The sequence below is a fragment of the Palaemon carinicauda genome, chromosome 10 (genome assembly GCF_036898095.1).
Source record: "Palaemon carinicauda isolate YSFRI2023 chromosome 10, ASM3689809v2, whole genome shotgun sequence".
In the NCBI taxonomy this organism is placed as follows: Eukaryota; Metazoa; Arthropoda; class Malacostraca; order Decapoda; family Palaemonidae; genus Palaemon; species Palaemon carinicauda.
Window position 1 is genome coordinate 154,971,097 of NC_090734.1, and position 26,507 is coordinate 154,997,603.

At 46.6% G+C, this 26,507-nt stretch overlaps 1 protein-coding gene across 1 annotated transcript in view; it reads right to left on the reverse strand.

Moving 5' to 3' along the window:
• The window catches only part of LOC137648888 (E3 ubiquitin-protein ligase RNF13-like), a 108,287-nt gene that overhangs the window by 79,750 nt on the left and 2,030 nt on the right, over positions 1 to 26,507 (reverse strand). The window contains exons 2-3 of the mRNA XM_068382063.1: positions 3,143 to 3,314; positions 2,488 to 2,640 (exon numbers count right to left, since the gene is read on the reverse strand). Of these exons, the coding sequence (XP_068238164.1) occupies positions 2,488 to 2,640; positions 3,143 to 3,169 (180 nt within the window). The 5' untranslated portion in view covers positions 3,170 to 3,314. The remainder of the gene's footprint in view (positions 1 to 2,487; positions 2,641 to 3,142; positions 3,315 to 26,507) is intronic.

The window sequence follows — 26,507 nt, forward strand, 5'->3', positions numbered from 1 at the left end:
TCACGTCTTGAGCGAGAGGGAGAGACAAAGATGGCTTTTGTCGTACCGGACTGTCGATCATCCTGGACAGTCCGGATAGTACGGCCTTTGCCGCTGAGGGCTTTGGCTCATCCAACCGGTGATGCCTCCGAATAAGGGCTAGAACCTTACGGTAGGAGGAGATGTCGTCCGTCGAGCACTCCCCTCCTTCCACCAGGTCTTCCGTCATCAGTTCCTCCGTACGGTGGTACGCCGTGACGGTGGGAAAAGCAACTCCCGATGAGCCTGCCAGTGGTATGGGCTGCCCCGTGGGGACGAAGGCATCCGTCATGGGAGTACCAACGCCCTCCGAGCCTGCCAGTGGTATGGGCTGCCCCGTGGATACGAAGGCATCCGTCATGGGAGTACCTTGTTCCACGGGGGGCTCTGTGGATGGGGGATACATGGGGACCGACGGGCGCCCTTGGTGCTTAAGGAAGGCCTCCAAGGTGCCCGTGGTCGACGCTAAGCCTTCCTTCATACTCCTTATATCCTTCCTAAGGGAAGAAGGGGCGGAGGCTACCGTCGGGTTAAACACTACACGGGGGTCCCGGTTCGAGCCCTCATGCCGGGCGGCTAGTCCGAAGGAGGAGCTAGGAGGGTGACACAACGAAGGCGAGGCTCTAGGGAGCCACCCGGAAGTGGCTGCGGCTGTGGAAAACCTAAACAGCTCGCTCCAGGGCACTGTGACATTCACCCAGTCCTTTGACTTACTCCTCTTCGCTTTCTTCTTAGAGGACTTCGACCGTTTCCTACCATGCCTCGAGCAGGAACGAGACTTTTTCTTCTTGCGGGATTTCTCCCTCTTCCTTTTGCTAAGGTTCCTGTCTTCGTCCTCTGATGATGAAGAAGACGAAGAGTCCGATAACGACGACGACGACAAGGATGAGGACGGAGCTCTCTGACCGGCCGACGCGTCCAAGACCGCGGGGGCAAAATCACGTCGTTTCTCAGGTGTGGGCGGTTGCAGAAACACGGGGGGTAGCGTAGCCGAGGGAGCCGGAGGGGACCGCGCGCGCCCTTTACAGAGCCATTGATCTACATCCTCTTCTCCTCTAACGGGAGACCTGAAGGGAGTCCTAGGTTTCACCCACGTGGCAAGGTCCAAAGACGACGAACTACCTTTCTCCGTGTCTCCCCCGGAGGTTGAAGCACACGAAACACGCCACGAGGCAGGGGAAGTATCGGCACTCGGCCTACCCCACATTGGATCTTCCGAGGCGACGGAACCTGCGGGCACCAGGCCCTCGCCTCCTACCCACACTTCTGCACTACACTCAGGCGCCACACATGCCTGCCCCACACAGGACACTTCCCCCACAGGAATATCAGACTCTTGGGGAAGGGCAATGGGCCTCTTCCCCGCAACGGACTTACCTCGTCCCATACGCTGGGTAGGGGAAGAAGGACGGGCGCTACGGTCTGCCGAGGCGTCTGGCAAACCTACAGGCGAGGAAATGATGGAATCCTTAGGCATCTTCTTAGCTGCCTTCTTCTTCTTCATCCCGAAGAGCACCCACTGGATCTCAGTCCAATTAGCAAACTCCGGGCACGTAGAGGTAGGGGAACACGCTTTCCCCCTACACGTGGAGCACAAGGAGTGGGGATCAACCTCAGGCTTGGAGAGGAAAGCCCCGCAAGACTTTCCAGCCACAGGCCCAGGGCAACGACGAGGATGCTCCATAACACAAAGCTAACACACCAAGAGACACAAGGATGTAACGGGAAAGTGACATTGAAATACGTGGGTAACACGCGGTAAGCACAAAGGATCGGGGGACACAAGGGTTGCACAAGGTAAGAGAGAGCGCGGCAAGATGTTTATCGCGTTGCGACCAGAAACTTACTGGTGATTCGACCTGAGCTAGCACGCTGCCTGACCCCGGGGTCGCCTCAGGGCACGTACCACACTGCCAGAGGTTGACCCCATAGAAAACAGGAAGAGGGGGGTAAACTATACAAAAAGCTGGTCGGTTATGTAGAGTTAACCAGTAACTCCTAAGAAGGTAGTTCTAGGTAAGTAACCGTGTTGGAACAATATAGTTTTAGTAACCTATAAAGTCTCAGGAAGGCTGCACATGTCAGGGGCTATATGTGGCCCGCAGGCCAAAGGTTGCCCATGCCTGATCTAAAGGATATTGTACCAATTATGGCAATTACAATTCTAAAGAGATTTATTCCAATATTATTTTATATGATCAACTAGTTTATTCCAGTTTATGTCAACATTTGCTAATGATGTACGTTACAGATTCTGGATAATCTTCAACACAACAATTTTTATCTGTCAACAAAAGGTGAGCTAGATAAATTACAACAATATATTCTAACTCTTGATAAAATGCTCTGGACCTACCGTAACCAGAAACATCAATACACATTCTGTAATTTCCAAGGAAGATCTGAAAACAGTTATACATTTCTCTAAAACTGCACTGAAAACCAGTTTTGAAAATGGCATAACCTTACCTTAAACCCAGCAAGGGGCAGGGCTGGACCAAAGGAGGCCGGGTAATCTGCAATACTGGTGATCGTTTTATTAGTACTGGATGATATTACAACTACGTCGCTCCGACTCCGTTGGACGAGCAGCGAGAGCATCCAAAACGCTCCCAACATTATCTAAAATAAGAGAAATTTTGTATATATAAAAAAAATAAATAAATAAGTTTAAAAACCATTAAAGGGGAATTGAATTATATATAATTGTTATATCAGACAAAAGACTTCTAAAATTACATTACAAATTAGTTTACCAATACAATACTAACAGGAATAACATTACTTCAATCTTAGAGAGCTCCCCTGAAGAATATTTTTGAAGACAGAAAGATACCAGAAAGATTCGACCAAATGTAAAAGGCCGAACACAACGTGGCTGGGACCAAAGGCATGAAGTAATGACTTGGACCACTAACTAAAAGTTCCCAGACCTGTATAGGTGTGACCAATTAACGCCTGGGGGTTAAGGGTTGGAAAGTTCCAAATAGCGTTGGGGGTAAAAGGGTTATTTGTGCAATGATCAGCTAAGATTCTCAGCTTTGCCCATATATACAATGAAGTTAATCATATTCCCATAACTTTATTAGAAAAAAAGGCATCAGACCTAATGCCGATATATTACCATGTTTAATTTTATATCAACCTCCATAATACTGTGTTCTTTGGTTTCTCTTTGCTGCAACAACTGAGGTGTAGTGGACCGTTCCTATCTTTGTCCGGGGCTCATCACTTAATACCTTTGAAGATAAGTACGGCCCCAAAAATCCAAGTCTGGTATCTTTCACATACTAGGCCTGTAAAGGAAAAATTCAGTGTTAAAAATGTCATGATTCCCGATTTCTATACATAAACGCTATATTTTGTAATAGAAAACTAAACCTTTTTATTCCATAAATGAAAAACTCTTTTAATTCTTTCTGGAATCTTGATTTGGTTGGAGAAACAAAGAACTGTTATAAAGACCTTTTAATATGAAGCACCTGATCTGTGTACATAATACTTTTGCAAAAACTTTTCCTAATGTTAGTGCCATAGCCTCTGTACCATGGTCTTCTACAGTCTTGGGTTAAAGTTCTCTTGCTTAAGGGCACACTGTCCTATCTTATTTCTCTTCCTCTTGTTTTCTTAAAGTTTTCATAATTTATATAGGTAATATTTATTTTAAGGTCGTTACTGTTCTTAAAATATTTTATTTTTCCTTGTTTCCTTTCCTCACTGGGTACTTTGGGCTCAGTATCAAAAGATTCATATGGCTGGTCGTTAAAAAGTTCAAATAAAATCTCAAGTGTTTATGTGTAGCAGTGAATCAGTTAAGTCGAGTTCAAATGTGTGGTTGAGAATACTTAAGTTGGGATAAAAGTTAAAATGTTATTTTTATTAGTAAAATAAATTTTTGAATATACTTACCCGATAATCATGTAGCTGTCAACTCCGTTGCCCGACAGAATTCTACGGGAGGGATACGCCAGCTATCACTATACTAGAAGGGGGTGTACTCACCAGCGCCACCTGTGGCCAGGTACTACAGTACTTCTTGTTGACACCTCCTCAATTTTTCCTCGGTCCACTGGTTCTCTATGGGGAGGAAGGGAGGGTCAATTAAATCATGATTATCGGGTAAGTATATTCAAAAATTTATTTTACTAATGAAAATAACATTTTTCAATATTAAACTTACCCGATAATCATGTAGCTGATTCACACCCAGGGGGGTGGGTGAAAACCAGTGTACATGACTAAAGGATAGCTAAGTATCCCGTATTTCATATAATCAGTTATCTCAAAATAACAATGAAATAATAAGTACCTGGTAAGGAAGTCGACTTGAACCGTTACTCTGCCTTTATTAAGTTCGTCTTCCTTACTGAGCGCAGCGTTCCTCTTAGGAGGCTGAATCAACTCTAAGGTGCTAAAGTATATAGGGCTGCAACCCCTACTAAAGGACCTCTACACAACCTCTAACCCAAGCGCTTCTCAAGAATGAATTGACCACCCGCCAAATCAAAAGGATGCGGAAGGCTTCTTAGCCTACCGTAACAACCATAAAAACAACAATAAAAGCATTCAAGAGAAAGGTTAAAAAAAAAAGGTTATGGGATTAAGGGAATGTAGTGGCTGAGCCCTCACCTACTACTGCACTCGCTGCTACGAATGGTCCCAGGGTGTAGCAGTTCTCGTAAAGAGACTGGACATCTTTAAGATAAAATGATGCAAACACTGACTTGCTCCTCCAATAAGTTGCATCCATTATGCTCTGCAGAGAACGGTTCTTATTAAAGGCCATCGAAGTAGCTACGGCTCTCACTTCGTGGGTCCTTACCTTCAGCAAAGCAAGGTCTTCTTCCTTCATGTGAGAATGGGCTTCTCTAATCAGAAGCCTTATATAATACGAAACCCCGTTTTTGGACATGGGCATCGAAGGTTTCTTGATTGCACACCATAAGGCTTCTGACTGTCCTCGAATAGGTTTTGACCTATTAAGATAATATTTCAGAGCTCTGACAGGGCAAAGAACTCTTTCTAGCTCGTTACCTACCATGTTGGAAAGGCTAGGAATTTCAAACGATCTAGGCCAAGGACGTGAAGGAAGTTCATTCTTAGCTAAAAATCCGAGCTGTAAAGAACATGTCGCAGATTCGGATGTGAACCCAATGTTCTTGCTGAAGGCATGAACCTCACTGACTCTTTTAGCTGTTGCAAGGCAGACGAGGAAAAGAGTCTTGAGGGTAAGGTCCTTGAAGGAAGCTGACTGGAGAGGTTCGAACCTAGGCGACATAAGGAACCTTAAGACTACGTCTAGATTCCAGCCTGGAGTGGGTAAACGACGTTCTTTAGAAGTCTCAAAAGACTTAAGGATGTCTTGAAGGTCCTTGTTGGAAGAAAGGTCCAAACCTCTGTGGCGGAGAACTGAAGCCAACATACTCCTGTACCCTTTAATCGTAGGAGCTGAAAGGGATCTCTCGTTCCTTAGATGTAATAGGAAGTCAGCTATTTGGGTTACAGAGGTATTGGTAGAGGAAACTGCATTGGCTCTACACCAGCTCCGGAAGACTTCCCACTTGGATTGGTAGACTCTACGAGTGGATACCCTCCTAGCTCTGGCAATCGCACTGGCTGCCTCCTTCGAAAAGCCTCTAGCTCTAGCGAATCTTTCGACAGTCTGAAGGCAGTCAGCCGAAGAGCGTGGAGGTTTGGGTGTAACTTGTCTACGTGAGGTTGACGTAGAAGGTCCACTCTTAGAGGGAGAGTCCTGGGGACGTCGACCAGCCATTGTAGTACCTCTGTGAACCATTCTCTTGCAGGCCAAAGGGGAGCAACCAGCGTCAGCCGTGTCCCTTCGTGCGAGATGAACTTCTGAATGACTTTGTTTATGATCTTGAACGGTGGGAATGCGTAAAGGTCGAGATGGGACCAATTCAGCAGAAAAGCATCCACATGAACTGCTGCTGGGTCTGGAACTGGGGAACAGTACAAAGGAAGCCTCTTGGTCATGGAGGTGGCAAACAGATCTATTGTCGGCTGACCCCACAAGGTCCAAAGTCTGTTGCACACGCTCTTGTGAAGGGTCCATTCCGTGGGGATGACCTGATCTTTTCTGCTTAGGCGATCTGCTGATACGTTCATGTTGCCCTGAATGAACCTCGTAGTAACTAGGGTGAGGTTTAGACTTCTTGACCAAATGAGGAGGTCCCTTGCTATCTCGTACAGGCTCCTCGAATGGGTCCCTCCCTGCTTGGAGATGTAAGCCAAGGCTGTGGTGTTGTCGGAGTTCACCTCCACCACCTTGCCTAGCAGGAGGGACTTGAAGTTCAATAGGGCCAAATGAACTGCCAGTAGCTCCTTGCAGTTGATGTGGAGCGTTTCCTGTTCTTTGTTCCACGTTCCCGAGCATTCCTGTCCGTTCAAGGTCGCGCCCCAGCCCGAGTCTGATGCATCCGAGAAGAGATGAAGATTGGGGGTCTGAATCGCTAACGATAGGCCCTCCCTGAGAAGGAGGTTGGTCTTCCACCACAAGAGAGTGGTCTTCATCTCTTTGGTAACCGGGATAGAGACTGCTTCGAGCGTTAAATCCTTGTCCCAATGAGCTGCTAGATGGAATTGGAGAGGGCGGAGGTGGAGTCTCCCTAGCTCGACGAACAGGGCTAACGATGAAAGGGTCCCTGTGAGACTCATCCACTGTCTCACCGAGCAACTGCTCCTCTTCAGCATGCTCCGGATGCAATCTAGGGCTTGGCTTATCCTTGGGGCCGATGGAAAAGCCCGAAAATCCTGACTCCGAATCTCCATTCCCAGGTAAACAATGGATTGGGAGGGAATGAGCTGGGACTTTTCTAAGTTGACTAACAGACCCAGTTCCTTGATCAAGTCCAAAGTCCAGTTGAGACTCTCCAGACAGCGACGACTCGTGGAGGCTCTCAACAGCCAGTCGTCTAAATAAAGGGAGGCTCTGATGTCCGATAAGTGGAGGAATTTTGCAATATTCCTCATCAGATGCGTAAACACCATAGGAGCTGTGCTTAGGCCAAAACACAGGGCTTGGAATTGGTACACAACCTTTCCAAAAACGAATCTCAGGAAAGGTTGGGAGTCTGGATGAATAGGAACGTGAAAGTAAGCATCTTTCAGATCCAACGAGACCATCCAGTCCTCCTGCCTGACCGCTGCTAGGACCGACTTCGTCGTCTCCATAGTGAACGTCTGCTTGGTGACATAAGCATTGAGCGCGCTGACGTCCAGCACCGGTCTCCAACCTCCTGTCTTCTTGGCCACCAGAAAGAGACGGTTGTAGAAGCCCGGGGATTGATGGTCCCGGACTATAACCACTGCCTTCTTCTGTAACAGGAGCGACACCTCCTGGTGCAACGCTAGCCTCTTGTCCTTTTCCTTGTAGTTGGGAGAGAGGTTGATGGGAGAAGTGGTCAGAGGGGGTTTGCGGCAGAATGGTATCCTGTAACCATCCCTCAGCCACCTGACAGACTGGGCGTCTGCACCTCTCTTTTCCCAGGCTTGCCAGAAGATCTTGAGTCTGGCTCCTACTGCTGTCTGGAGAGGAGGAGAGTCAGTGTTTGCCTTTTGAAGTCTTGGAACCTTTCCTAGACTTGCTCCTGGAAGAGTCTGGACGGGAGCTTCCTCGGCTGGGGGCTCTACCACGAAAGGGCGGAATAAACCTTGTAGCAGGAGTATCAGCCATTGGGGTGCGATAAGTCCTGGGGACTGAGGGAGCAACCTTAGTCTTACGAGCTGAAGAGGCCACAAGATCATGAGTGTCCTTTTGAATCAGGGCCGCAGACAAGTCCTTGACAAGCTCTTCGGGAAACAAGAACTTAGAGAGCGGAGCGAAAAGGAGTTGAGACCTTTGACAAGGTGTGATGCTGGAAGAAAGAAAGGTGCAAAGTTGCTCCCTTTTCTTAAGAACTCCTGACACAAACATTGAAGCAAGCTCGCCAGATCCATCCCTAATAGCTTTATCCATGCAGGACATTAAAAGCATGGCCGAGTCCTTGTCCGCAGGGGAGGTCTTCTTGCTAAGGGCCCCCAGGCACCAGTCTAGAAAATTGAACATCTCAAAGGCACGAAATACACCCTTTAGGAAGTGGTCTAGATCGGAGAAGGTCCAGCAAACCTTAGAGCGCCTCATTGCTGTTCTACGAGGAGAGTCGACCAAACTTGAGAAGTCAGCCTGGGCAGAGGCAGGTACTCCCAAGCCTGGTTCCTCTCCTGTGGCATACCATACGCCCGCTTTAGAAGTGAGCTTAGTAGGTGGGAACATAAAGGAAGTCTTCCCTAGTTGCTGTTTAGACTGCAACCACTCTCCTAAAATTCTTAAAGCTCTCTTAGAGGACCTAGCAAAGACGAGCTTAGTATACGTTGACTTAATAGGCTGCATGCCCAGCGAAAACTCAGATGGAGGAGAGCGTGGGGTAGCAGAAACAAAATGGTCCGGGTATAGGTAGTAGGTTGGCCAGGGCACCAGCCACCCGTTGAGATACTACCGCTAGAGAGTTATGGGGTCTTTTGACTGGCCAGACAGTACTACATTGGATCCTCCTCTCTGGTTACGGTTCATTTTCCCTTTGCCTACATACACACTGAATAGTCTGGCATATTCTTTACATATTCTCCTCTATCCTCATACACCTGACAACACAGATTACCAAACAATTCTTCATCACCCAAGGGGTTACTGCACTGTAATTGTTCAGTGCCACTTTCCTCTTGGTAAGGGTAGAAGAGACTCTTTAGCTATGGTAAGCAGCTCTTCTAGGAGAAGGACACTCCAAAATCAAACCACTGTTCTCTAGTCTTGGGTAGTGCCATAGCCTCTGTACCATGGCCTTTCACTGTCTTGGGTTAGAGTTCTCTTGCTTGAGGGTACACTCGAGCACACTCTCCTATCTTATTTCTCTTCCTCTTCTTTTGTTAAAGTTTTTATAGTTTATATAGGAGATATTTATTGTTGTTACTCTTCTTAGAATATTTTATTTTCCTTTTTTCCTTTCCGCACTGAGCTATTTTCCCTGTTGGAGCCCCTGGGCTTGTAGCATACTGCTTTTCCAACTGGGGTTGTAGCTTAGTAAGTAATAATAATAATAATAATACCTCTCTGAAAAGAGCCAGGACCTTACGAAAGTCAATGGGTAGAGGAGAAGACTTGGTTTCTTCCACGTCTGATGAGGGATCTAAGTGCGCAGCTTCCTCCTCAGAAACCTCATCACCAGAGTGTAGCGAAGTGAGAGGTAAGGTAACAGTGGTATGCTGAACAGCAGAATCAGAACAAGCGGGTGCATAAACGCTTGTGGTTTCATCCTCAAGTCTCTGTTGCTGAGTTAAAACCTGAGGTTCAGGCTGCAAAGACTGGTCAGGAAGAGTAGAGGAAGGTAGGCGCATGGGTTGAGGTGGCTGACTCCTGGCATGAGTGTCTTGTCTCAAGAGTTGCGCTTGCTGTAAGGGTAGCGGATGCGCAGTAGCAGGTTCCTGAGGAACGAGTTGAGGTTCCTGAGGTGTGAGCTGCGAGAGTTGAGGTAGCGGCTACGCAGAACGCAGTTCTTGTCTCGCGAGTTGAGGTTCCTGAGGTGCTAGGCTAAGGTGTTGAGGCTCTCGCCTTGAGGAGGGTTGAGGTCGCTGCAGCGAGTGCTGAGGTGGCTGCCTCATGGATGGAAGAGGTTGTCGTACCTCAAGAGATTGTTGCCTCGCTGGTGGAACCGCAAGCGGAAGCGGAGGAAGTAAGGCATAAGCTTCCTGCTCCCATTGCTGAGGTTGCCTTAAGGAAGGCGGAGGTAGCTGCACACCGCTGGAAACTGGCAACTCAGTACGCGGTAAGGTATCCTGAGGAGCCTCAACTTCGTACGCCTGGCAGGCTGGACTGCGGTTAGGCGGAGCGATCGCAGGAGGAGGCGTAACCTTCTCAGCCTGACACTCACGCATTAAGACCGCAAGCTGTGACTGCATGGACTGCAGCAAAGTCAACTTGGGGTCGACAGACGCTAAGGTCTGCTGAGGCAAAGCCTTAACAGAAGATGAGGTCTGTTGCGGCATCACCTTACTCCTCTTAGGAGGAGTGCAGTCACCTGATGACTGCGGAGAGTCAGAGCTAATCCAATGACTGCAACCAGGTTGTAGAGCTCTTGAGGTCTGGACTTTGCGTTTGAGAGGTCTTGAGACCTGAGTCCAGCGTTTCCTCCCTGACATAGCTTCAGCAGACGAGTAAAAGACGGGCTCAATCGTCTGCGGGTGGGAGTGACGGTCTCTGTAAGACACGCCCGCAACCACCGAGGATACTTCTGTGCGCCGATCAAGGCCTGCCGAACCCTTTTGCCCTTCGACATTGCTTCTCCCCTGGGCTTGGGAGCTTGCAAGAGGTCCCGGACTGGGAGGACGACTGGCACGCACAGAAGTACCCTCACACACCACACTGACACTGACACTAGCACTCGTCACAGCACTGGCACTATCACCTCCCACTGCACTTTTGACCTTAAGTTCTTTGACTTCTGCCATAAGAGACTTATGATCACTAACCACCGATTCCACTTTGTCACCTAAAGCCTGAATGGCACGCAAAACAACGGACATATCAGGTTGAGTACTAATAGTAGGTTCGGGGGTAGCCACTACAGGGGGAGGAAAAGGTTGAGGATCATGAGGTGAGGAAAAAAGTGAAGAGCGAGAAGAACTCCTCCTAACTCTCTCTCTCTCTAACTTGGTTGAATATTTCAGGAATTGAACAAATTCAAGTTCCGAAAGACCGGCGCATTCCTCACATCGATCTTCCAACTGACAGGGTCTTTCCCTACAGTCAGAACAAGCGGTGTGAGGATCTACCGAGGCCTTCGGAATACGCCTATTACAAGACCTACATCGTCTATGGGGTGGGGCTTGTGAAAGGTCAGACATCTTGAATCAAAGAGTTAGTCAAGGGGGATTCCAAATCAAGCAAAAAGATCGTTAACCATTAAACAGAACTAAATAAAAGCTATCTAAGCTAATAGAGAAGTTTTCCAGTATAGCGACAGCCGAAATCTGAGAGAAATACTTCACCAAAAGCCGTGAACAATACTCCAAGATTATAAGCGTATCCCAGAACGTCTTGCCGGAAGCACGACAGAGGAAAAATTGAGGAGGTGTCAACAAGAAGTACTGTAGTACCTGGCCACAGGTGGCGCTGGTGAGTACACCCCCTTCTAGTATAGTGATAGCTGGCATATCCCTCCCGTAGAATTCTGTCGGGCAACGGAGTTGACAGCTACATGATTATCGGGTAAGTTTAATATTGAAAAACAAAAAATTAAGAGGTTATTAGATGATGAAGATCTCAAACTTTTAAAAGTAAAGCAATTTGTATTTTTCCTAACTATACAAAACGGAATTCTTTACTACGAATATACTTTACGAAAACCTAACGAGGGGAGATAGAAGTTGAACCTTCAGTCAGAGGAAAGATGGGCAGCGTTCTTTATTCCTACTGGTAGTGCATGTGTTCATTCTAATAAGAATGGAGCACAGGTGGTAGCCGGTGTGTGAGCTTTCGTACCATGTACCAATAAATCTATTTGGAGATGGGTATGTTCACAGAAAGCACTGTAACTTTTTGCCTTGAGAACTACGTGAGAATGTATTAGAATCTCTTCCTTGAGAGGAGCGATTACAGTCCTGCACTACCTCATGGGGAGAGAAACTGTAGTCACTTCCCTAGCAATTGCTCTTTCAGGACTTCTTTGGTGAAGTCACCGTCATAACGAGGTGATTGAATACCTATCCTCCTATCCTTGTGTGGAGGAGATCCTTACTGACAACCAAGCGAGCATGATGCGACACCTCAAGGCTTCTGCGAGTGCCGAGATCAGATTTGATAAGTTACCTGTTCCAAGTTGGAAGATCTTGGCATCCGGGATATCTCGGTCATAGACCGGTCTTTGAGTGTGGGTGAATTGTTAACGATATCAGCGCTTCAGCTGATCTAAAGCGATGGTGTCACCTAAGGGTCTAAGGACCATCCCGTGGCAGGAACTTTTATGGGTGCATGTACAGATGAGCATTCGTGGGGGCGCTCGAACGATAGCATGTGCAAACAGTTGAGGACACATAGGTTAGTCCTCTACTTTGAGTTGTCGTCATCTTCTTCATCTTCGACGAAATAAGTCAAGGGGACTATTGGAGTTATACTCTCTCTCTCTCTCTCTCTCTCTCACAGGGAAAGAAATGGTAAGAGTCACATGTACGCAACTCCTATCAATCTTCTTTGGACTTCTTCACTCATAAAGGGGAAAAAATGTCATGGCACTTCTATCTTGACCAGCAGTGTGATGAGACAAAAGTGAGGAGGCACTTGAAGTTGAGTGTTGTTCAAGACAATGATGATCCTCCAATGGGAAGAGGTCAAAGGAACTCCATCTAATAAGATTGTATACAGTACATTGTTTTAAATTCTTATTTCTCATTGAGATACTGACAAAGATTGAAGACCAGAGCAACCAGGTGACGTGCCTTTAGGATCTTTTCAGGAACGGGAGCACACTGAAGTAAGACAACGGCAGCAGCCGTAAAACATTCTTCCTCGGATGGTGAACATCAAAGTTTAATGTCTGCAAACCTCCTTGGGAATATGTTATCATCGTCATCACCAGGCCACAATAGTGAGGGAATAAACAGCAACCAGGAATACTGTCTTCTAACAGGAACAAAGACATGGATATTGGTAGGTTAGCATAGAAAACTGTCACATAGCTACAGATATTGGGAAACCACTGTAAATCCGTCCTTCCCTCTAAATATCTCTCGCTGACGATGATCTGCTAACACAATTATCCAAAAGATAAAGTAAATGATTAATACAGTCAGCCAAGGGTGCCGCAAGTACAGTGATACCTCCAGATACGAAACTTTCTGCTTACGAAAAATTCAGGATACGAAAAGCGATACAAAGATTTTTATGCCCCAGTATACGAAAAAATTTTCAGGATACGAAAAGCTTACGAGATCCCAACTCGTCGCCGAGAGTACAGTACCTTTTTTTTCAGGGTATCAACCTGGTATCAACCCTTAATTTAGGTGTACAGGTAACAATACACCTTCACTGATCCAAATGCTTTACATACAGTACCGTAACTTTTATACAGTAGTAAAGAAATTGGACCGTTTTCTTAGGGCTTGGAGGGGATAACTAGGCTATAACTACATTATTGAATAATCTCATGGTGGTTTCTGGAATGGATTAGGCTGTTTTTAACGGTTGGGTTAATTATTGAATGATAGAAATGGCTGCATTGCATGTTTATTACTACAATTTAGCGTGTTTATGAAAGAAAAGGTGACTTTTTGTAAGGCTTGGAACGGATTAGGCTATTTACATGTAAAATGCGACTCAGGATACGAAAAAATCCGGATACGAAACCGTATCCTGAACGGATTACTTTCGTATCCTGAGGCATCACATGCGGTAGCCTATTATCCGGCAGCTGAAAACAAAGCATGGCCTGTGACCTGTTGGGTGGACAGGCTTCTCCGTCATCTCATAGTGTTTTAAGAGACATATGCAGCTTAGCTAAAAGCAGTCCTATTAAAGGACAAAGGGTTGTTTTTGTATAGAAGCAAAATGCACTCTGATCCTAGACTTTTTGATGTTGGTATCTTAACGATGAGGGAGTCAGATTAGTTCTAGTTGTGGTGGCCGATGTGGTAACATCCCTGACTGGTGAACGCCAGAGTGAGGATGGGGGGTTTGGGGGAGCCTAAGTCATCAGCAGCCATTGCCTGGACCCCCTTGCTCCTAGCTTGCATGGAGAGGGTGCTTGGGCACTGATCATATGCATATATGGTCAGTCTCTAGGGCATTGTCCAACTTGATAGGTCAGTGTCACTGTCCCTTGCCTCTGCCTTTAAACCATGTGACTGGAGGGATTTTCTATCTTTCACTAAAAACCAGGGGTGGCACCAACTGCGTGCAAATATTTCCACATTGTACAGCAACCCGTGATTAAAGAAAGGCTTCTAACACCCTTACAGAACACACTCGTGGTAAATGATCAACATTACCATGTATCTTAGAAAATGTTTGGAGTACTCTTTCATTTTCCCAGGTAAAAATCATGTGCACTTGTAAATATGATCGACAATTGCATAAAAACATGTGGGGTTTAATACCTTCAATAAGGAATTCTATTAATCTTAGATTTTCAATTAGGAAATCAGTTACTATCACTACTGTGATGATATGCTATCTTTCACAAGGATACTACAAAACCCTTCAGGTCTTAACGAGTACACTGCTTGGCTATCAATACTACATGTGATAGTGTATTGCCTTCCAGCTATCAAGTAAACAATTCTAACCATATCAACTGATAAGAAGTGCTATCTTTAATCAACCATAAGGTAATAAGGTTGAAATTTATCTGTTGTAAATAGATGGGCAACAAAAATATACATTGATTAAAATGGTCCAAATTATCAGAGCTTTGAGTCTTTCATTCAGGGTAGGTAGCAGGTATGTCCAGGCAACGCAAGAGACTTCCAGGTTCCTCTAGGACCAGCCAAAAGGTTGATGTTGGATCCCTCGCTTTTCCTCGCCTACACAAACACTGAATATTCTGATATAGTCCTTACATAGTCTCCTCTTTTCTTACATAACTGACATTATTAAGCACATAACACTTTGCACTCTTACTTCCAGTGGGTAGCTACTGTAATTGTACAATGGCTATTTACCAACATATCATTATTATTAGCTAAGCTACAACCCTAGTTGGAAAAGCAAGATGCTATAAGCCCAAGGGCTCCAATATGTAAAAATAGCACAGTGAGGAAAGGATATAAGGAAATAAATATTAGAAATAATTAACAATAAAATGTTTTAAAAACAGTAACAACATAAACTAAAGATATGTCACTATAAAAAGACTTAGGTCAGCCTGTTCAACATAAAAACATTTGCTGCAACTTTACACTATTGATCTTATGGGTAGAAGCGACTTTTCAAATACGGAAAACAGCTCTTCTAGGAAAAGCACACTGCAAAACCGAGCAGATGTTCTCTAGTCTTGGGTAGCGCCATAGCCTTCTACTATCTTACGATAGGAGTTCTCTTGCTTGAGGCTACACACAAGCAGACGTTATTTTCAAAAGGTTTGTCTGGGAGGCTAAATAGCAGGGCATAAGCTGCCTGGTTGGTTGATCAAGAGGCAGCCAATCATACATTGCTTTCTGTATTTTTATCTTTGCTCTTCTTTTTCAAATCCATTCCCACTTGTACTTCATGCCCTACTTATCCAATCTCATGTTATTGTTATCATGTCTTATTGAACTGGGTTATCTTCTCCCTCTCGGCCCAAGGGCTTTTAACATCTGCTTTTCCAGGTCCTATGGAAGCATTTTAAACATTATAGAGGCTATCTGAGCAAATATCTGGCAGTGATTTTAGCCTTCTGGAAGCGTTTTAATAGTCAAGGGTTGCAGCCAGACTTGTAATTAAAGTAGTAATACTGTTAAAACTTGAAGGAAGGAGAATTATCACGGGGACTAAGTGAACCTCCTTTTGTTGAATCCCCAAGCAAAACCTGTCCTAGTATAAAGTTTAATCCTTTTACCCCAAAGGACATACTGGTACGTTTCACAAAACTCATCCCTTTACCCCCCTGGACGTACCGCTACGTCCTTGCAAAAAACTGCTACTAAATGATTTTTTTGCATATTTTTGATAATTTTCTGAGAATCTTCAGGGATTTTCCAAGAGAATGAGACCAACCTGACCTCTCTATGATGAAAAATTAAGACTGTTAGAGCAATTTAAAAAAAATATACTGCAAAATGTGCTTGAAAAAAAATAACCCCTGGGGGTTAAGGGTTGGAAATTTCCAAATAGCCAGGGGGTAAAAGGGTTAATTCGATTTTATATGACTTACCTCCAAGACTCGAAATTGCAGATTTCTGATCTACATTAGGTTTAATAAGAAAACCACATCAATATTTCAAACGCTTAACTGGAAATAATCCTTTGAAATACCACTAACAAATTAAACAAAATAAAACTTTAGTGTTAATAATCTCTTTGACTTTCATTCACCATAAAAGCTAGATTATTTTAAATCACGTTAAATATCTGGAGCACTAAATGTTACGTCCTTCATTTATCCCATTCAATGCCGATTTGTATGAGAATCTTTTTACACAACTGTTCACGTACCATACATACCTTCTGAAAACCTCCCTTTCCCTCTAAAACACACAGACACTCTAGGCTTAATCAATGATGCTACACATTCTTAAATAACTTAAGTCTTCATGCACAAACTTAAATATCAACATGTTTAACACAAACTAACACCAGATAAAACCAGTCATACACTTGGGCTAGCAGAGCCGAGTTGCTACACCGCAGTAGCGACACTTAAAAGTGGAAAATCACACAAAAGTTCCCATATCTCTCATACTGTACCACTACAAGAAGTCAATTTGTCTTGGAACAAACATTCTGGAATATGAGGAACCCAAAGTATGAATCTAACCGATACTAGAGAGCATATTAAATGGGTTACTAGTAAATTATTAATATCTTACTATATTTATGGATAATTACGGTAAAGAAAATAAATTCCAATTTCTAAACATGGCAACCGAGATAGAATAACGTTGTACACAAATACCGAACCAGTGAAAGGGACATTTCAGACCCTGACAGGATATGAATCACTCAATGCTATGTTCAATACAGACTTCTTTTGAACGCTGCAAAATCTGATTTACTACCAAACTAATATGAACGTCCCTTATTTCTATAGTTCATGCAGTAAATATTTTACAAAATGAATGACTTTAGGGGAAGGCTCCCAAGTATTGGGAAGAGTATTTTCATTTCTCAGTAATTTTATAAAACAACATAAAAGACTAGCAATTTGATAAACGTATCTCAACTCATAAATTTTTGTATCTCAACTCATAAAATTTTGTATCTCAACTCATAAATTTTTGTATCTCAACTCATAAATTTTTGTATCTCAACTCATAAATTTTTGTATCTCAACTCATAAATTTTTGTATCTCAACTCATAAATTTTTGTAAGCGCTAATAAAAAAAAAAGGCAAGGCAACAGTGACTTTCTACTTTTATCATCTTACGAGGCATTCACAGTATTTCATGTAAAGACAGGAAGCTGTACAAGTTACAATCTTATCCAGAATCCTTTCAACGATAAAAAAACTGACACATACAGATAGCTTCTTTCCTGTTCTCTTGCAAACATCAACCTTATTGGTTACATAAGTGAACTGTATTTTGAATTGGATTTATGAAATCTAGTCCACATATTTCATGGATTATTATTATAACTTGCTAAGCTATAACCCTAATTAGAAAAGCAGGATGCTATAAACCCAGGGGCTCCAACAGGGAAAATAGCCCAGCGAGGAAAGTAAACAAGGAAAAATAAAATATTTTAAGAGTAGTAACAACATGAAAATAAATATCTCCTCTATAAACTTTAAGAAAACAAGAAGATAAATAAGATAGAATAGTGTGCCAGAGTGTACCTTCAAGCAAGAGAACTCTAACCCAAGACAGTGGAAGACCATGGTACAGAGGCTATGGTACTACCCAAGACTAGAGAACAATGGTTTGATTTTGGAGAGTCCTTCTCCTAGAAGAGCTGCTTACCATAGCTAAAGAGTCTCTTCTACTCTGACCAAGAGTAAAGCAGCCACTGAACAATTACAGTGCAGTAACCCTTTGGGTGAAGAAGAATTGTTAGGTAATCTCAGTGTTGTCAGGTGTATAAGGACAGAGGAGAATATGTAAAGAATAGGCCAGACTATTCGTTGTGTATACGTAGGCAAAAGGAAAATGAACCATAACCTGAGAGAAGGATACAATGTAATACTGTCTGGCCAGTCAAAAGTCCCCATAACTCTCTGGCGGTAGTATCTCAATAGGTGGATGGTACCCTGGCCAACCTACGTTACGCTAAAAAGGAAAAGCTATAAGAGGTTGGGCTGCAAGGCAGAAGAAAGAAGTGGGAAAGGCAGTAAAGCAGAAAAAGGGAAGTAATAGGGAAGGAGAAAACATGAGGATAAAAGGACTTTAAGTAATACCTACAGTGTATTTTGTGAAGTGCACTGATAGCACTACTACCTCTTAATACTGTTCTTTGGACAGGATTCAATAATAGTCCAAGCACAGAGACTCACCGTTACTAGTATGACATCGACACTAAATTGCACAGGTAGAGGCACAGGGAACATTTTGGCAGTTACCCACTGATCCCTTAAAACACTACAGAATGAGTCCAGGGAATTCCTAAAAATGGCCACAAACTCTCAAGGTTAAAAGATGTCGTCAAATAAAGACAGGCCAGTCTCGGAGCTGAGCTGGGTTTATACCTCCCCTAGGGATAAAATTACCGCTCCATGGTCCGAGCCACGCTACAAGCATGGATCAAACTTTTCTACTCCTTATAAGTACTCCCTGTAGAGTGAGCCTAAGAGTACCTAGATGAGAAACAAAAGGTCCAGCTGGTACAGTTTTCCGTCATCAATTTCCAAGCACAGTATGTCCTCCATAAAACATCGGAGAATTCTTTCTAGATTTCTTCCTCTTCTTCGCACACTACAATTGCCAGAACTAATAACAGTAATGCCACAACAAAAGGCACAAGTTACTCAGGGATTCACAGACACACAGGACACGACTCTCTCACATATTTCACGGAGAACTTCTGCGTATTGCGCACCTTACGCGTTTCCATTTGGAGGACAACAACCAAATGCCCACCAATAAGTCAAGAATTAGAAAATGATCCAGCAGCTTTAAAAAATGAGGAACAGCAGCCACATGTTTCATCAAGAGTCCAAATTAAAAAGTGACTTGACTTAGTCAGGGAGGTGTGTGGAAGGATTACTATTACCCACCTGTCGTTACCCAAGTACCTCATTATCTATTCAACAGCCATTTCAGCTATGATAGTTTGTAATTTACTTAGAAACAAATGAGTTGAAAGGCAGAACATATTAATTGATCATATTAATGCAAAGAAGCGGATACAATTAGGACTAAGAACTTTTCAGAATGCAAGACACTACGTTATTTTTCAAGTACTGTATTAGGTGAACTGTAAACGTGCATTCATGCATGTGGGAAAAATGTTCTTCGAAATTACACTGTTTCTCTGATCGGTTTTCTAGGAATTCTTGCAATGCTAATCTGACAACATAAAGAAAGTCTGAAATATTGTAATAATTATGGTATTCCACAGAGCTAGGTATGCGGGAAATATTTTGACATCATACCTCAAGTCTAGCATGATGCAGCCCCTCGTACTGTATCGCACACTTACTCGGAAAAGCTCTGGATGAAAATCTCATTTGGTGATACTGTACAGTGCATAAGAGGATTTTGATGATACATAATTTTCCTAAATGCTTGCATACACAAGTGCAAACAAATATACATAAACTATAAACTTTAGGTAGATCTAACCTAGTACTGTATACCAAACATTCTTTCTCAAAAACTGATGCTCAGGCTATCTGTGATACAAATAGCCTAGGCCTGTGTGTGAAAATCTTCCTTGCAGCACATTGTATTTCATCAATCTAATATATTTAGATTCACAAAAATAAAATGTGCAGAAAAATTTCATAGTCCTTTTCGGTTCACTTGAAAGATGCAACGAGGACACGTTTCTTTAGATTATTAAGGTTAACGTGTCTAGTTTTAGTTCCAGTTTCATCAGAATAGATGCTCACCAGAACGTCAGCCGGGAAAGACCAACCCCTCCTTGTGATGCTCAACCACAGCAGTGCTCCCCCAAATTTTGATTTCCCATTCCCTGTGTTATAACTTTGTAACCTTCGATCATGAGTTTATCCAAGCGACTTTCTCTTGAGCAATCTCCTACCTCCACAGTTCTTAAACAAACTCCACCCCTTTCAATACAAGCTCTTCTATGGCCAATCCCCTTTTGGAGTTAATAAAGCATTACTGGCATTTTCACAGATATTTTAAGAAGTTTTGATGTCGTTAATCGCCAATAATATTAATTTTTCAGTATAATCAAAAATTTTTAATAATTTTAATTTTTCCTAACATACTCACCGAGAACTACTTTTCTTTGGAGTCACTTGGTGATCTCTCTCAATCTCGACCAAGGTTTTCCCGCCGTTACCCCCCTTACCCCGCTCTATATAGGTTTACCCCCGCCGCCAAGGAATGCACCCTGAGGGCAGGATTAGGGCAGGTCACTGCCTCTCTGGGTCAGCATCGTCATTAAGTTTGTCGTTTAGCCCAACTTGGCAATGGAAGGATGGCACTCGGGGACGGAAGGGAGGGCCATTACCCGAAAAGTAGTTCTCGGTGAGTATGTTAGGAAAAATAAAAATTATTTAAAATTTTTGATTTGTTCCGACACAAATACTCACCGAGAACTATTTTTCTTTGGAGACTTATACTTTAGGAGGCGGGAGTGCCATTCTGCCACTTGGTTCGGCACATAGTGCCTAGAGGGCTATGGAATGCGGGGCCTATCAGAGAGCGGAGAGAGGGTAACTGCGGAACCTTACGCTATTATCTAAGACTCACCTCTTAAAATTTCTTCTGTTGATTTTCTCCTGATGAAGTAGCGAAGAATTTATTCCCCGTTGGGGACATCTTCTAGCCTACCGCTACACAGATTTGAGGGCGGCGATGACTGTCCCAATGGAGAATCCGTCCAAGGATTTCCTTGAATAATCCTTGAGATAGTGGGCAGTAAAGGTCGACTGGTGCGACCAAGTGCCAGCTTGTAGGATCTGTCCCACCGCCATGTTTCTCTCAAAGGCCAAGGAGGTGCTCAGGCCCCTGATGTCATGGGGGCGGGGAGTGCCTGGCACCATAGGTTCTAGCAATGACTTGTCTCAGCCAGAGGGAAATGGTGTTCTTGGAGACTTGTTTCTTATTAACACCTGTGGAGACGAAGAGGTTCTTGGCACCTGGTCGGAGATGAGCCGTCCTTTCCAGGTACTTTCTGAGCGTCCTTACTGGGCATAACTTCAAGTCTTCCGTATTGCCTGTCTTGGGAATGGCCGGAATTGAGAAACCTTCAAACTTCGGGTCCCAGACTGCTGGGTTCTGAGTCTTCTTCACAAAGGAGGGTACGAACCTGAAGGACACTTCCTTCCACCCTTTGGAGTGCGCAACGTCGTAAGACAGACCATGGATCTCACCCACTCTCTTAGCCGAAGCCAAGGCTAGCAAGAAGACGGTCTTGAGGGTGAGGTCTTTGTCCCCGATATCTTTGAGGGGTTCAAAGGGAGGACGACTTAGCATTTTCAGGACCTTGGCCAGGTCCCATCTGGGCACTCTCCTAGCTTGAGGAGGGCAGGACTGCTCGAAACTCCTAATCAGCATCGCTATGTGTCTCGAGGTCCCCAGGTCGATGCCTTTCAGGAGGAAGACTTGGCCTAAGGCTGCCTGTACTCCTTTAATGGCTGGGATTGACATTCCTACTTCATCCCTAAGGTACACGAGAAACTCAGCTATGTCCGGGACCGAAGCTTTAAGAGGTCTTATGTGTTTCTCCGAGCACCACTTCGTAAAGGCGGCCCACTTCGCCTGGTATACCACGGTAGAGGATTTTCTTAGGTATAGGGACATCCTCTTAGCTGTGGAGGAGGAGTACCCCTCCTTCTTCAAGAGTCGCTCGATAGTCTCCAGGCGTGAAGGCGAAGAGAGAGAGGGTTGTCGTGGAACTTGAGGAAGTGAGGTTGATGCAGCAGGTCTGACCTGGCGGGCAGAGGCCAAGGTGGTTGGCTTGCCAGGCCTTTTAAATCCGCGAACCACTCTCTCTCCGGCCACCAGGGCGCTACCAAAGTCATCCTTAGGTTTTGGGAGGCTCTTATTCTGTTGAGTACCTGCCTTATCAGCGTGAAGGGGGGGAAAGCGTACACGTCCAAGTTGTCCCACTTGTGCTGGAAGGCGTCTTCTAGGGCTGCTCTTTGGTCTGGTACCGGGGAGCAATAGACCGGTAGTTTGGCGTTGAGCTTTGTTGCAAAGAGGTCCATCACCGGGGAGCCCCAGCGTTGAATGATGAGTCTGGCTACTTCCGGGTGTAGGGACCACTCTGTCCCCACTATCTGACCCATTCTGCTGAGGCCGTCGGCTAGCACGTTTCTCTTCCCGGGGATGAACCTTGCTAGCAGTACCACCTGCTGCTCGTCCGCCCAATGCAGGATGCTTATGGTGAGGTCGCACAGTTCCTTCGATCTCATGCCCCCTTGCTTCTTTATGTAGGCTACCACCGTGGCGTTGTCGCACATTAAGGCCACGGTGTTTCCCCTCAACCGACTTGCAAAGTGCAGACATGCCTTCTGGACTGCTTTTAGCTCTAGGACGTTGATGTGGAGATGCTTTTCGCTCTCCGACCAGGTACCGCTTGCTATCTCCTCCCGAAGGTGGGCTCCCCACCCTAGGTTGGAGGCGTCTGTGAACAGGAGGTACTCGGGGGGACAGGACCCGAGGGGCATCACCTTGAGGGAGTTCGACTGGCAGTGCCACCATTCTAGGGCTGTTCTCGTGTCTGGAAGGATAGGAATCAACGCCTTCTGAGCGCCTGTCTGGGACCAGAGGCCCTTGAGGTTCCATTGCACGGGTCTGAGCCGCATCTTCCCTTGGGGAACCAGTTTCTCTAATGAGACCAGGTGACCTATCAGTCTCTGCCAGTCCTTCGCCCTCCTGGAATGTTCTGACAGGAACGGCTGAATGATGTGATTGAGGTTCCGTATCCTGTCTTCCGAGGGGAAGACCTTCCCCTGCACGGTGTCCAACTTCATCCCCAAGTATCCCATTCTGTTGGATGGCGTTAAGTTCGATTTTTCCAGATTGATTATGATTCCCAGATTCCTGCAGAACTGGAGGAGGTTTCTCCCTTGCTCCTCCAAGAGGGCCTTTGAGTTGGAAAGGAGCAACCAGTCGTCTAGGTATCTGATGAGACGGATACCTCGTTCGTGAGCCCACACTGAGACTGTCGCGAAGACCCTAGTGAACACTTGAGGGGCCGTCGACAGGCCGAAGCAAAGGGTCTTGAACTGCAGGATCTGGGAACCCCATTTTACCCGGAGGAACTTCCGACTCGACGGGTGGACAGGGATCTGGAAGTATGCGTCCTTGAGGTCGACCGTCATCATGTAATCTTTCTCCCTCGAGGACATCAGGACGGATTTCGGGGTGTCCATCTTGAAGTCCGTCTTCTTGACGAACTTGTTGAGGGCCGACAGGTCTATCACGGGTCTCCACCCCCCCCCCATTGCTTTCTCTACCAGGAACAGGCAGCTGTAGAAGCCCGGGCCTGGGAGAAAGACTTCTTCCATGGCCCCCTTCTCTAACATGGAGGAAACCTCTCCTTGAAGGGTGGCCCTTTTCATCGGGTCCCTGGGGGCCAACCATTCTGTCTGGCTGGCTGGAATAAGAGGGGGTGGGTCCGCTATGAAGGGGAGCCTGTAGCCTTCTTTCAGGACGGACACCGTCCAAGGATCCGCCCCTTGTGTTTTCCATGCTTGCCAATGAGGTCTGAGGCATCCCCCAACCCGAGGCTTGGGCGGGAGTAGGGGACCTCTCCCTCTACCTTCTCCTAGAGGGGCGGCCTGATCTGCCTCTCTTCGAGGCGGAGTAACCCGACCTGAAGGAGCTGGCAGAAGCTGGTGCTCCTCTGCGGGAGGGCTGCGGAGTTGTTGTCCAGGAGGAGGAAGGCGCGTCCCTCCTCGAAGAGCTGGGGGCGGCCTGAGGAGTCACGGCGCTATCCGAGGCTGATCTCCTGTATGGCGGCCTTCTGGAAGACGCTTGTCTGGGGACGTTGGCCTCTCTCCTCTTGGACACCTTCTCCATTAGAACTTCCAGTTTCTTTAAAGGGAACAGAGACTTACTCCCCAAGGGTAGGCTACGCACAGCTCGGGCCTCCCTGTCCGGGATCTTCTTCGACAACTTAGAGAGAACTGTGTCACGTTTCCTAAGTACCCAGTTGGCCGTCAAGGCGAGTGCTTGGTACGCCAGAAACTTGAGAGTTTTCCCCCCGGAGGTGAGAAGGTCCGTCAGGAGACTCTGCTGCTCTGGATCTTCGGGGTCGATGGAGGCTTGCACGTTCACCAACGTGGAGGCCCACCAGTCCAGCCATGAGGAGACGTTCACCAGGTCCCTCGACATCTCCTCCATCATGGCGGCTTCTGTAGGCGAGAAGGAAACTGGGGCTGAAGAGGCCCTTTCGTCCGAGCCTCCTTGTCCCAGGATGTCTAAGGCCGGTTCCACTTTACAGGGGCCTGGGCGCCGCCCTTCAGGAATGTACACCTTCCCTTGCGTCTTGAGGCCCTGGAGCAGTTTCGAGGCACTCTGGAACTTGGGGGCCTCCGCATTGCTGGTCACCAAGTTATCTATGTACTCTTGTCCCAGTACTAGGTCTGGGGCAAGAGGAAGGGCCAGGGAGGACTTCGGAAGGGCGTCGTGATGCGTGAATCTCAGGAGGCTTGACCTCCAGGAATTCACCTTAGGTGTCGAGGGTTCTGCGATCCCATAGAGCCTCCTGATGAGACCCACCACCCTTCTGTATGCGGAGTCCTCCGACGGGGGAGCTTCGCCTCCGTCAGCCGAGGCCTCGGCCTGGCGTGGGGGTGCCGGGTTGCTTGAACGGTAGACCGGTCGTCCTCCTCTTGGGTCCAGGGAGGTCGACCCGTAACCGTAGGGAGCTCCGTAGGGGGGAGGATCTCGCCGCAAGGCGGGTGCCACCGGCTCAGGGAGGGCCCTCGGTTGCCCCAAGGCTCTGGAAGCCGAAGTCACGGTCCCGGTGGGCTGACCCGACAACGGGAACCGATCCTTCTTGCTCGATGACCGCACCAGCTGGGCTGGTTCGGTCAGGCTGCCTTCAAAGAAACGCGTTTCCCCCCGCTGGGCGGGGTGAACCAGAGGCCTCGAGGACTTATGCTTCTGAGCGAGGTCTTTCCTGCGTGGCAGGTCGAGCGGTTCTAGGCTGTGCGTAGGGAGCGGCAGCCTAGACGCTCGTTCACTGGAACGAGAGTCTGGAGAGTGGAGCCTCTTGGACTCTCCTGAAGGGACGTAGACCCAAGCGCCACCGGGAGAGGCATCTCTCCTATACTTACGGGAGTGAGAGCGGGGGCGCTTCCTGCTATGTCGCGACCTTGACCTGGAGCGGGAACGATCGCTTTCGGACCGCTCTCTCTTCCCGCGCCGTTTCTCCCTGACTTCTCCCCCGGAGGATGAATCTATCTCTGACGAGTCCGAGGGCGCCACTTTCCTCGTGTAACGGCTGCCCGCGTGATGCGTGGGGGAAGCTCTTCGCCGTCGGACGTCCGAGATTGGATGTTGGAGGAAGTCTTCAGGGACCGCTGTGGAGATCGTCGGCACTGAGTCTACTCTATCTATGCCAGGGGGCCAGGGGTCCAGGGTCACGTCCATTCTTAGCGGTGACCTCCCCGGTGTTTTCGGCAACTTCCACCCGAAGGCATTGCTACTCGGGCGGCGAACTCTAGCGTGGCTGTCCTCTGGCGGGGGAGAGCCCGACGCACCGGCCCACGAGGGCGGGGGAGACTCTGAAATAACAACACTGTCCCATACGGGGTCTTCTGAGGACGCGTGGTCCCCTGCACGAGGCCTGATTCACCAGAAGCACTACCGGACCCTCCGTTATCTCTAGAGGGGCCTGCCCCTGGTTCTTCCCTCACACTGGGTTCACCGGGAAGAACGCTATGACTAATCACAACACTGGGGGCTTGCTGCCCTCTCCTCTGCAAAGGAGACGGAGAAGCCGAGGCTTCGTCGGACCGATCACTGGCCGACGGTAACGAAGAAACGCCACTAACTTTTCTGGGGGAACGCTTAGAAGACTTCTTCTTTTTGGTACCATAGCGTACCCACTGTATATCATCCCAGCTTACGCACTCCGGACACGTGTCCGCGGAGGAGCAAACTTTCCCCCTACACGTGGAACAAAGGGAGTGAGGGTCTACTTCTGGTTTAGAGAGGAAAGCCCCACACGACTTTCCGGCTCTAGGACCAGGGCAACGACGCACATGCTCCATCGTTCGCACACGAAGGGCCAACACTAGCGAGTTATAAGTACACTGGGATATACGCAGGGAGAACGCACTGTAACACTTGCGAATAACGCACTACGCAAGAAAAACACAAGTCCCCACACTGGAAACACGTGGAATCACAAACGCGCCAAAGGATCGAGAGAGCGAGAGAGCGAGAAGTTTTACAGCTCACGACCAAGAACTTAATGGCGATGCTGACCCAGAGAGGCAGTGACCTGCCCTAATCCTGCCCTCAGGGCGCATTCTCTGGCGGCGGGGGTAAACCTATATAGAGCGGGGTAAGGGGGGTAACGGCGGGAAAACCTTGGTCGAGATTGAGAGAGATCACCAAGTGACTCCAAAGAAAAGTAGTTCTCGGTGAGTATTTGTGTCGGAACAAATTGTAGTTATGGACGGAACATTTTGAACAGAAAAAAAGTTTTTCC